We start from the raw sequence: 13,582 nt of genomic DNA on the forward strand, positions 1-13,582 counted from the left end.
TTCCTTTGTTTAAGAAGGGCAATAGAGATAATCCAGGGATATAGGCCAGTAAGCGTTATATTAGTGGTAGGGAAATTATTGGAGAAGATTCTTAAGGACAACATTTACTTTCATTGGAAACAGAATTAACTTTTTAGTGATAGAAAGCATGGCTTTACGCAGGAGATATCTTGTCTCACAACCTTGACTGAATTTTTGTTTTTCTGAATAGAAGTCTGTGACCAGTGGTGTTCCACATGGTTCAGTTTTGGGACTTCTGCTATTTGTAATATACAAAACTTAACTAGATGAAAATGTGAGTGGTCTGATTAGTAAGTTTTCAGCCAACCCGAAATTTGGTGGAATTGTGGATCATGAGGAAGATTTTCAAAGAATGCAGCAGGACGCAGATCAGTTAGAAAGTTGGACACAGAGATGGCAGGTGGAGCTAAGCCAGACAAATGTGAAGTGATGCATTTTGGGATGTCAAATGCATGAGGAAAGTATACAGTAAATGGCCAAACCCTTAAGAACATTAAGGGGTTCAAGTCCATTGCACCCTAATAGTGGCAACAGAAGTGGATAAGATGGTAAAGACGGTGTGCATCATGCTTGTCTTCACCAGTTGGGACACTGAGTGTAAACGTTGGCAAGTCATATTGCAGCAGTTTAAGATTTTAGTTCAGCTACACATGGAATATTGTATGCAGTTCTGGTCTCTACATTATAGGAAAGATGTGGACGCTTTATAGAGGATGCAAAAGAGACTTACCAGGATGTTGCTTGGATTCCAATGTATTAGCTGTAAGGAAAGGTTGGTTAAACTGGGATGGTTTTTGCTAGAACATCAGGGACAGATGGGCAACATGGTAGACAAATATAAAATTATGAGAGGCATAGATAGAGTGAATACTTGGAGTCTTTTTTGCAGGGTGGAAATATCAAGTACTCAGGGGCATAGCTTAAAGGTGAAAGGGGAAAGGTTGAAGGGAGATGTGCGAAGAAAGTGTTTATTTTACACAGAGTGTGGTGGATGCCTAGAATTCACTACCAGGGAAGGTAGTAGGAGCAGGTACTATAGCACATGTGAACAGGCAAGGAATAGAGGGAAACAGGCCATGTGCTTGCAGTTGGGATTAGTTTAGAATGGCAACATGGTCGAATAGAATGATGTACGAAGGGCATTTTCCTGTACTGCACTGTTCCCCGTTTTATGTTCCAAATCAAAATACAAAATGATTGCAATAATGGTACAATTGATTATTGATGAAGTTTTGAGAGATTATTTGCAGCATGACAACAGGTTAAATGTAAGCAACACATTTTAAAATGTTAAACTGAGATGAGGTCTTAATGTAAAAAATGTTGATTGGCAAAATAAACAACTGTGATAACAGGATAACCCTTGTTACAGAGAGTTATCAACTGAAAAGCTCTACATCAGACTATGGTGATGGCAGATGTAATTGTGTTTTTCAAAATTGAACTGGATAGACACATAAAAAGAAAAAACAGAATGCAGTCACAGGGGAAGAGGTGGGACTAGCTGCGTTGCTCCTGCAGAGAGCCAGCTCAGACATGGCAGGCCATAGAGACTCCTTCTGCGTTACAGCCATTCAATGTTTCCATGTTTCTTTTCTGCTTATTTTAACTTAGGTTAACAAAATAACAGATAACACTGATTACAGTGCATTCATTAATATTCATTCAATGTAACTTCAAGGCCACTGCATTTAGTTTGTTGGGATAGTTGACATGGCTGACCTTGCTTATTTAAGTACACATTGCAGGTTTATGTTCAGTCATATATTATTCTTGCATTGTACATCCGTACTGTTAGACTATAAGACATAGGAACAGAAGAAGCTATTCAAACCATCAAATCTTCTCTGCCATTCAATGAGTTCATAGCTGATCTGATAATCCTCAACACACTTTCCTGCTCTCTACCCATAACTGTTGAACTGCTTAAAAACCTGTCTCAGCCTTGAATATACTGAATGTCTCAACCTCGGAGCATAGATTCAGTACTCTCTGAAAGAAGAAATTCCTTCTTATCTCTGTTTGAAATGTGTCATCCATAATTCTGAGATTATGCCCCTCTGGTCCAAGACTCTCTCACAAGGGGGAACAACCTCTTTGCATCCACACTATGAAGCTCTCTAAGAATCTAATATCTTGCAATAAAGTCTCCTCTCATTTTTCTAAACTCCACTGAGTACAAGCCCAAAAGATAAGATAAGATAATACCTCCATGCCCAAAGTCAAACAGTGAACCTTGTCTGGACTGTCCAGTGTCAGTACATCTTTCCAAGGTTAAGGGGCCCAAACCTGTTCACAGTAATCCAGCTTTGGTCTGATTAGTGCTTTCTGGAAAGGAACATGGAAGACCTTGCCATATCTTGCACTGATCTGCATGGACTAACTTGCTCTGGATATTAATCCTGGTCTCAATATATATATACTGTACATATGAACATTCCTATATACAAACAAGGAACAGGAGTGGCCATTCAGGCCCCATGAGCCTACTCACCACAGCTGAGCTAACTGTATCCTCACATATGCATTCCTGCCTATCCCTGATAACCTGCAACCCTTTGCTCAACAAGAATATATCCATTTCTGCCTTCAAAATATTCAAGGGCTCAGCTTCAACCATTTTCTCAGGAAAAAATATTTTCATCATTTAAGTTTTAAATGGGCAACCTCTGAGCTTTAAACAGTGACCCCTTATTCCTAATTCTCCAATAAGAGAGACATCCTTTCCACAACTACAGTGTCAAACCCTTCTTACATGTTTCAATCAAGTCAGCTTTCCTTCCTTCAGATTCCAGCAGATACAAGCCTAGCCTATCCAATCTTTTCTCATTAGACAACCTCCTTATTCCAGGTATCTCTGTGACATTTACAAAATTTCTTAATAAAGTGGATAACACCGTGCATAGTACCTTAGTGGTATCACCAATGCCCTGGATAGCTGAAGCATAACTTCCATACCTTTTGTTTTTAATTCCAACCATAAGAATGAAAATATGCTATCCACTTTCCTAATTATTTGCTTCCCTACGTGCTAAGCTTTTATGTCAACTGAGTTATGCTAAATGAGAACTAGTGTAAATAGTTTCATGTAAACTTTCCAGATTACTGTATTTTTTTCAGACTTCTGAACTTTTTTGTTATTGCTAATTGGTTTACTGCTCAGTTCTAAAGCCATGTAAAAAAACAGTTTAGTTTTGATAGGCAAGATTAAACCAATATTGTTGTCACACACAGTTTGTAACTTTGTAAATGCTGAAAAGTTTTTGGAATACAACATCTGTAATGAGCTCAGGGAAGCAACTATGAAATAAAACAAACGATGATTATTTCCTACACAAGTTTAGCTTTGTTTATTAAAAATAATTTTTTTCCAACCAAGTAATTTTGAGTAAGACAGACTGGAGAAAGCTTCACTCGTCTGTTATTGAATACTTGCAAACATAATGCACAAAACATCAATTCAGAAAACATTACAAAAGGAAGCATTAAAGCCGTCATGGAATAAAAATGTCTTACTTTATACCAATTATGCATTTTGTAAAGAAGTGCTCCAACATCTCATTATTTCATTATGAATATTTCAGCTAAATAAGGTTTGATATATGAGGACAGCTCCATACCACCTATCGTCCAATGGCCTGGTAGAAACAGCAGTCCAAACTTTGAAGACAGGCTTGAAGAAACAGCCTACCACCTCACTAAATATCAACCTGTCTTCTTTGATTATAGGACCAGTCTGCATGCAACTACAGGGGGATAGCACCAGTAGAGTTGCTAATGAGTAGAGGACTCTGCACCAGGCTAAGTCTGATCTTTCTAGACCCGGAGGTGTGGGGAGGATGCAATGACATCAGGTATGCCAATGCTGGACTCAACGCTCTGAGAAGTGAACAGACAGTTTGATACAGGTGACAAAGTTTGGTGTAAGAATCATGGAAATGGCCCTGCATGGATAAGAGGCATGGTTGACGCAAGGTCAGAGCAGTGACGTATAAAGTGATGGTAAATACGATAGTTCTGAACATGCACGTGGACGATATAAAAGCCACGAATACCCAAACAGTGTGGGAGCAAAATGTGCTCCACTCCTCAAAACAACCGGAAAGGCTGCCATGAGTTCACCCCCTCTGTCAAGCATTAATGAGTCCTCTCCATCAGAGATGGACACAATGGAAGTATCTGCCTCAATGCCTTTGCCACTGGAAGAAAAGAGTGAAATTCTACCAAGGTGCTCCTGACGCAAGGGGTGAGCTCCTTAGCGTAGATACCACCTGTTTGGAAGCCAAGTCAGAGGAGTCTGACCCGATGCTAAAACACCCCAGGAGGCTCTCCAAGAAAAAGGACTGGCCTATGTTCTTGGACTCAGAGTGATTGTAATGAGGTCATCCAGCATAGAATATGAGTTCCCTGATTGGAATTGTTAATCTGGTCAAATCAGGAAGGCCTGGCTGAGGGTCAAAGATTTTGGCACTCTGAGAATTGTCTCTGAAGAGATAGTACTAGAGTCAAAGACTGTTCTTGTGTGAACAAAAGGTGACTTGATAATGGGATTTCAGCCTCTGTGGAGTTATTTCATTGAGAAGTGATGAAAAGTGACCAGTTGTAGAATTCCAATGAAGATAGCAGGAAGATAAATTGACCAAGACATATTTCAAGTTAACAACCAACTAGTAGATGTACATTAGGGTTGGGAAATAAAAGATCAGCCATGGTTTTATCAAATAGTGAAGTGGGCATTAGGAGCATAATGCCAACTTCTTTTCCTTAAGTTTCTTATGATCTTAGACTGTCTGTTTACTGCTGAAAATGTGTTGCTGGTTAAAGCACAGCAGGTTAGGCAGCATCCAAGGAACAGGAAATTCAACGTTTTGGGCCGGAGCCCTTCATCAGGAATGTCTGTTTACTGCCACCAGTTAAAGTTAGAATCTGCCATGGTCTTGTCATTCTTAGTTAAGATGCAATGCTTGCCCTGTGTTTATCTCTCAGGAAGGTTAAGAAGAAGAAATTCCACCCCTAAACAAGAGAACATTGTACATTATTGGTTACTTCCTTGTTTTTTGTCAATTCTTCAAGGAGTCACACCTCAGGTTTATCATACATGCTTAAAACAGCCCCTCAGAAAATGAAGCAGTCAATGCCTATATGAATCAAGAGCTTAGCATTATTTGGACTTGGGCTGATACATGGCAAGTAAGTGCCACCAGGCAATGACAATTTTCATTCTGTGTGAGTCTAACTCAGCCCATCATCCCTTTGAAATTCAATGACAGATTTCCTGATTCCATAGCATCAACATCCTACAACTCAACATTGACCAGAAGACTTAATTACACTGACCGTAATGCACCTGCAAGATAAGGTCAGAGGCAAGGAATTCTACATCATTTCCTGACTCTCCCAAGCCTTTCCACCATTTATAAGGTACAAGTCAAGAGTCTGATTGAATATGTTCCATATTCTTTGAATGAACACAGCTCAAAAAGCACTCAAGGCTCACCAGTAGCCAAGACAATACAATCACATTTATTCCCTTCACCATGTATACAATGGCAGGGTGTAACTTCTAAAGGACACACTGCAACTAGCCTCAAAGGCTCCTTTGACCTTCCAAAATGATAATCTTTATCATCTAGGAGGGCAAAGGCAGCAGATAGATGGGTACACTGCCAACTACAAGTTTTCCTCCATTTCACACAACATCTTGTTGAAAATTTATCCACAATACTGCATCATCTCTGGGTCAAAATCCAGGAAAACTCCCTATCTCTCAGCACTATGGGTAAGCTTACAGCATATGAACTCTAGTGGTTCATAAAAGTGGTTCTCCACCAACTTTGCAAAAATAATTAGGGGTACCCTTGCCAATAATTCCAATATCCCATGATTTTGCAGTGAAAGACGTTAATGCTAATGCTATGTTTCCCTCATCATTAGATGTATGATAACCATGAATAAAATATATGCATAAATATTAAAATTCAATTACAATTGTAATTTCACAGCCAAAGAAATTCTTTGATTATGAATCCATTTGGGACTTCCTGAAGTTATGACAGATGCTGTTTGAATCCAAGCTTTTCCGCTGTTTCATTAGATTGGTTTTCTAGGGTTGCATAAGCAAGGGCAGTGTGAAAGAATCATTCTGACAGTTGCAAGAGTCATTCACAAGGTATTTACATGGTGTTAACTCAGTGACGTGGTTGAAGCAAGTGCACCTATTGTTCTGTTTAATTAGAATAAGGCTGTAGCCTACACTTAGACAATACACCACTGAGAGAAAGGATCTATTATTGATCTGTTCCCAGCGAAGAGACACAGCAGAAAACATAGTAAACTGTTTAATCATAAGCCACATGATTTCAGTCCATAACAATCAAAACCTTTCTTTTAAAAGAGTTATAATTCTAATAGCATTTGGTTTCTAAAACAGGTCATAATTTATAAAAGATTAGTAAAAGTACAAACACAAAATATAACAAAAAAGTATTTATCAATACATTTACATTCAGCAGACAGCCTTCTCACCCTGCCATCAATTATCCTGTTAAGGTCCTCAGCCCACTCCTGCTGATATTCACCCAGGAGCAGACAGGGCAGACTCTAAGCTGGGAGCTCATGACACAAGCCTCTCTGAGTTATTGGAGACTTCCTGGGAGTCTCTCATTCAAAGGCACTTGGCCTGATCGAGGAACCTGGCAACAGGAAGATGAGGCTCAGCAATGGAATGGGGAGGTTCTGGATTAGCGGTACTGGAAGAACACAGCAGTTCAGGCAGCAACCAAGGAGTAGTAAAATCGACGTTTCGGGCAAAAGCCCTTCATCAGGAATACAGGCAGAGAGCCTGAAGGGTGGAGAGATAAGTGAGAGAATGGTGGGGGTGGGGGTGGGGGTGGGGAGAAACTAGCATAGAGTACAATAGGTGAGTGGGGGAGGGGATGAAGGTGATGGGTCAGTGGAGGGAAGGTGGAGTGGATAGGTGGAAAAGAAGATAGTTGAAAATGTGTTGCTGGTTAAAGCACAGCAGGTTAGGCAGCATCCAAGGAATAGGAAATTCGACGTTTCGGGCATAAGCCCTTCATCAGGAATAAGATAGACAGGTAGGACAAGTCATGGGGACAGTGCTGAGCTGGAAGTTTGGAACTGGGGTGAGGTGGGGGAAGGGGAAATGAGGAAACTATTGAAGTCCACATTGATGCCCTGGAGAGGGAAGAACTGCTCTGAACCATCTTGCTGCCAACCTCACCATGTTATTCCCCATGATTCCCCTCAGCCATCACCCACCTGTGGCCTGGATCCACAATGATCCTGGGCCTCTAATGGGTAGAGTTCTGGCAGAACTCAGTCCAAGACCCCCATCAACTTCATTAAATACCATTCACATTTCTTGAAACCATATATTTTAATAAGATCAATAGTCACCCAAGTGCTGCAGTTTGAAATAGTGAGATTTAACTTTGTTTGTATGATGTGTTATGTTTTTGACAATGATGTATGCTGACATGCATGTTCACTGTGCCATACCACAATATTTATAGTGCACAATGTTATGCTTTTGTTATTTCATCACTGAGCATCATAGTCACTTCAAAGATTTGGAAGGATTTACGAAAGACTACACTGTGAAGATAAATCAACTTACAAATTATATTGAAGAACTCTCTTTGGTCATGGGCATAACCATAGTGAAGTGCCTGCCCCAAATTATTCTGACATCTTTCTCTTCCTTCCCACTGCAAATCCCAGAGATGCCCTAGATATCCCTTGCTTACTTACACATAGTTGCACATTTATCAGTATCAAACTACATATTTCACCAGACTGAAGGCAAACATTTATTGATTGAAATACTGACAAATATATGTGAATGGTCAGTGAGGGCTATCTTCTACTGGAATATGGGATATTGCCCATTTTACTTTCTGCCATTAATAACCTGAAAATGATTTATAATAACAAATAGTTTTGCAACCTACAGCAACCAATTTTAGTTCTCAATCCAGACCCTTACCCCTGGAAGTCAAGTAGTAATGGACATAAAATTGTAACAGAGAACTTGTTGTTTTACGTTCGATCCTTCAAAATATATCATTTTAATAGCCTTCTGAACATCTGAGGTCAAGTGACTGCTGAGGCAGAGGACAGGTAGAAAAGGAGCATTTCTTCAGAATCCTACAAAATACCTAACAACGCCACCTCCCAAGTACATCAATCATAACCATGAGCACTTTTATATACATTCTTATCCCATAATTCTTACCACTGAGATTACCAAATGTTGCATCTGCCTGGAGTGGGTGGATTATTCACACTGGACAGATTTGATGATGTTCATAATGAGGCTTGGCTCTCAACACAGACCGAGACACTGACATAGAGAACGGGACTGCCAACCTGCCATTTCCACTAAAATCAGTCCGTTAATTAAAATCAAAATGCAATTTCTGGTCATGTAATTTTATTAGCAGGTTCAATAGTAATGAGGGGAAAATTATATCCTTCAGAAAAAGAGCAATTTTAACCCAGAATATGTAGCTACACAATAAACAAGCTCACATAGAAAGATAGAAAATTGGAAATAGGAGGAGGAGTAGGCTATTCATCCCTTCAAATCTGCTTTGCCATTCAATATGATCATGGCAGGTCATCCAACTCATTTCTTTTTGATCCCTTTAACACTAAGAATTATATCTAACTCCTTCTTGAAAATATTTCATATTTTGGCCTCAACCACTCGCTGTGGCAGCGAATTCCGCAAGGACCCCACTCTCTGGGTGAAGAAACTTCTCCTCATCTCAGTTCTATATTGCCTGCCCAGTATCATTAGAATGTGACCCTTGATTGTGGACTCCCCACTAATGCCTGGTAATAATGAGCCAATGAATTCAGCAATAATCTTGGTTGACTTTTGATCAGTTACTTTTCCACTTCATCTCCTTCCAATTCTCTCAGACTCCCAATATTATGTGTTATATCACTATTGATGAGAGCAGGCTGCCAGATCACAGAATACTGACAATTAAGTTTTCAGAAAATATTACGGGGCTCAACAAATCCTGAAATATTAGGGCATGGCAAAATCGTCATGTTTGGCTAACATTGCAATGTTCTGAAGAGTCATAATGAACTCAAAATGATAATTCTCTTTCTCTCTCCACAGTTGCTGTCAGACCTACTGAGTTTCTCCAACATTTTTGATTTTTATTTCAGATCTCCAGCATTCCTGAACATTGCCTTTATTTAAGCACAGGGCAACTGTCAAGTTCAGAAAAGATCAATAAAATTAATGTTTAAACAAATCCTAAAAGATGACTGAAGTTGAACTGAAATCGATTTAATCCATTTAATAGGAAGTGCTATATCTAAGACAATATTAATAAAATTTCTAATATATTAAAAGACATGTTCTTCTGCTAATGAAATTCATTTTTAATCCTTTAATGTGCCTTGCTAAACTTCAAGAAACAAATAATATGCTAAATAATAAACAATATAACTTAATTTTGTTCACAGGAATTTCAAACACATTAAATTTGGGCAGCACTGTGGCACAGTGGTTAGCACTGAGACCCGGGTTCAATTCCCGACTCAGGCGACTGACTGTGTGGAGTTTGCACGTTCTCCCCGTGTCTGCGTGGGTTTCCTCTGGGTGCTCCGGTTTCCTCCCACAGTCCAAAGATGTGCAGGTCAGGTGAATTGGCCATGCTAAATTGCCCGTAGAGTTAGGTAAGGGGTAAATGTAGGGGTATGGGTGGGTTGCGCTTCGGTGGGTCAGTGTGGACTCGTTGGGCCGAAGGGCCTGTTTCCACACTGTAAGTAATCTAATCTAAAAAAAATGGTCATCCAGCTCCAGCCTTAATTTCATGACCAAAATATTTTGGGTTGAAAATGTGTTGCTGGTTAAAGCACAGCAGGTCAGGCAGCATCCAAGGAATAGGAAATTCGACGTTTCGGGCATAAGCCCTTCATCAGGATGATGAATGATTCCTGATGAAGGGCTTATGCCCGAAACGTCGAATTTCCTATTCCTTGGATGCTGCCTGACCTGCTGTGCTTTAACCAGCAACACATTTTCAACTGTGATCTCCAGCATCTGCAGACCTCATTTTTTACCCCAAAATATTTTGGGGCTGTGCATTCTTACTTTTATTTTAATGTAGCAACCAATGTCTTCTGCAGAGTAGATGTTTTACACGAGGAAAGTGTTCAAGATATCTGTACTGCAACACTACCCAATAAAATTATATGTTTAACAAAGTTAGCTAAATATTAATTTAGTTATAGACTATAGATAATATGTACATATATCCTTGAAGTATGACTAAATTCCAACACATTTCTTTGCTGAATATGGCATTTATTGAACATACAAGGATGATGTGCAGAATATATTCATGAATTGGTTTGGTCTGTAATTTGTGGAATTCACTACTCCACAGTCTGGTCGATGCTGAGGTTGTGAATAAATCAGTTAGACAGATTTTTAATTGGTAATGGGGTGAAGGGATACGGAGAGATAGCAGGAGAGTGGAGGCAAGGAGCATATCAGTTATGATCAAATAGTGGAGCAGATTCGATGGGCTGAATGGCCTCATTCTTCTCCTCTATCTTATGAACTTAACAAAAATATCTCTTAATGATCAAATAGTTAAAAACAAGTTACTGCTAAAAATCAACACAACTTCCATTTTTTGAACCCACTGGTGGCATCAAGCACTTCCAGGTCAAGGCCAGCACCAGGTATAAAGTTTCCTCTAGACAGGACAAATGAAATCTTCACTGTGCATTCTAATAAAGGTAATGTGTGGATGCTGGAAATCTGAAAGAAAAACAGAAAATGCTGAAGAAACTCAGCAGATCTTACAGCATCTGTGGAGAGAGAAGCAGAATGAATATTTCCAGTCCAAACGGACTCTTCTTTATCTCTCTCCACAGATGCTGCCAAACCTACTGAGTTTCTCCAGCACGTTGTGTTTTTACCTCACAGCACATTGGTGTGACATTTTCATTTTCTACAGTAACCATCTTTATGGTTTCTCCAAGTGAGAATTCAAGTTCGGTGCCGCATTATTTCTGTGAATGTTGGTATATTTAGGGCACAAATCAAAGTGGCTCATGTTGCCTCTTCTTCTCAAAGACTCCCGTGCTTTCCAATATGTGTCTCTCCCAGGACACTGCCCTTACAGCAGGGAACAGGACCCTTTGGAAAACAGTTCAAAGCCCTTTCTGTCCACAGACACTAACTAAACAAGAGGGTTTTCACTTCCAGTTCTTCAATTTCTCTCATCACCTCCTTGTGATCAGTTTGGTTTTGAGATCGCTCTCTGTCAATGAGCCGACCATTGAATGACATTCTCACTTCAAAGCGTTGGCTAGTGTTGAAGATGTGAAATTAACCTGGGAAGGCCAAGTGGCTACAGATGGTTTGAAACGCTGGGAGAGAACCGTGATATTGCATCGTGCGAGGTGGGGTTTGAAATGCTTCTTGGGTGGTTGTTGGGGGAAGGTAAATGCAGGAATGAACTCTCTGAGCAACAGTGATTAAAGTCCTGGTACCAAACGCGTGGAACCGTGTGTTATCTCACGCTGCCTGGAATGACAAATGGCCAAGCCTGAGCCGCTGACCAGGCAGGCACCTTGCCGTACACTGGGCTGCGCTCTGAGCCTATCCTGCCATGTCAGCTCAGTGAACTGCACGAATTTGAAATACTATGCCGTTGATCTTTCAAAACAAAGTCGGACACGGCCTTGCCAACGGGGTTTGTTATTGCCTCTCTCGCTGAAAAGGATCCTTGCGTCACCCCTTTCGGTTCGCCAGAACAAAAGAGAGAAACAACCAACTCGATAGAAGCGCCAGATCTCCCGGACAAACTCGGGACAGACACAAGACAGCACTAACCCCAACTGGCTGTGCCACAATAACCCGCTGCATTGCATTGACCCACGGCATGATACACAGGGCTCTGTATATCGTATTGCAAAGGTTCTGGTAACACAATGCTTCCCACTGGCATACTCAGACTTTTATATGCAGGCATGAATAAACCTTTCCACTGTTTTCCAACCCGCTTTTATACCTTACCATGAGTTACTGCAATTTCATCGCGATGTTTAAAGAAATTGCATTAAGTACATTGACAAATGTCTGAAAGTTCTGACAAATAAATCAGAAAAATATTAAAACAATCTACCGACCAAGACAAACTTACTCAAGGAGACAATGCTCCACGTTGATTTTTTTTTAGAATGATTTTACACTCACCAGCTGAAGGATACATAGGAAGATGAGGGTACACCGTCCCGTACAACAGCTCATCCTCAAATAATAGGACAACGGAGATGAAATAATGAACAAAAAAAACCCTTTGTTGTTGATACACAGAGCAGTCAGCGAGGCTGGTCCGGCAGCATAACGAAAATGGGGAGATAAATACAACGTGAACAGTTTCCAGTGCTGGGCTGGAAGGTGCTTTCAATGGAGGGAGAGCTTGGAGCTTGTCTTGTGGATGAGAAAGTTCAGTTCAATCAATGTGCCAGGCTGGGAGAGAGGGAGGGAGGGAGAGAGAGAGGGAGGGTCACTAACGGACGGATGTTGTACAGTTAAAGACAACAATCTCCTGGAGAAAGATGAGATCACCAGCTACCCCGTTATTATCGATATCAATCCAAGTTTTGTTTCAAAGACTCTCCCGCCCCGACCCCAGTTTATTCTGATTTCACCACCTCACTTAAAAAAAATCCAAACTTTTCTCAACCCACGTCACCTGAAATAAAGGAATATGCTTTCTCAACTCTTGAATTCTAACCAGCTCAGGAAGTATTTCGCTTAAACTTGATCCAGCAAATCTAAATGTCAAGGTAACTGGGAGTGGAAATGTAGTGTTGCCAGTGACAGAGGCTTCCTGCATTTGCCAGGATATTTCTGCAGTGATTGATTTAATTCCAATCGCGACGCATGTTTCTTGAAAGACTCCCTTTGGTCATGTATGCAGCATAGAGTTTTGACCAAACCTTTTCAGAAACTCGTTTGAAGGATAGAAAAATTGTTGAGTTACCAAATACAGCCTGAAGGGGTTTCAAATTTAACATTCACCAAAGCTTCAGTGTGCAAATGTGGGTTTTGTTTTGCAGCATCTTCCTGCTTTAGATATCAGAGGATTTTCCTTTATACTTTTTAAAACTTTCGACATATGTAAATTCATGATTTACAAAGTTCCAGTGTTCTGCATTACTTCCCTATTATTCCTAATGACAATGGTCACCGTAGCAACCGTAGCCCGAGAGGGTAAATGCATTTAAAGCAAAAGTACTTCTCCTCATTTGTACGTTCTGAACATTGAAGAATCCTGCTTCACAGCTTCTCCAAATTTGAAGATTTCTGAGATGCTGCTTTGATTATCCTTCCAAAAATATTTTAATAATAGGGATTTTAAAGTATACCCATGAGGCCCCCTGGTGGCTTTCATTACTCAATGATCCCTACATAGAGTAATGTGTAATAATTCAGCCCAGGAATAACTCTCATGGTTTTGCAACAATTGCCTGTTCTTATGTGGTGCACTGT

At 40.2% G+C, this 13,582-nt stretch overlaps 1 protein-coding gene across 1 annotated transcript in view; it reads right to left on the reverse strand.

Annotated features, from left to right (window-relative positions):
• The window catches only part of LOC132822752 (sodium/potassium-transporting ATPase subunit beta-1-interacting protein 3-like), a 198,143-nt gene extending 185,781 nt beyond the window's left edge, over positions 1–12,362 (reverse strand). Inside the window, exon 1 of the mRNA XM_060836053.1 lies at positions 12,281–12,362. Coding sequence (XP_060692036.1) covers positions 12,281–12,334 — 54 coding nt within the window. The 5' untranslated portion in view covers positions 12,335–12,362. The remainder of the gene's footprint in view (positions 1–12,280) is intronic.
• Between the last annotated feature and the right edge of the window lie 1,220 nt (positions 12,363–13,582).

Source organism: Hemiscyllium ocellatum, chromosome 15 (genome assembly GCF_020745735.1).
Source record: "Hemiscyllium ocellatum isolate sHemOce1 chromosome 15, sHemOce1.pat.X.cur, whole genome shotgun sequence".
Classification (NCBI taxonomy): Eukaryota; Metazoa; Chordata; class Chondrichthyes; order Orectolobiformes; family Hemiscylliidae; genus Hemiscyllium; species Hemiscyllium ocellatum.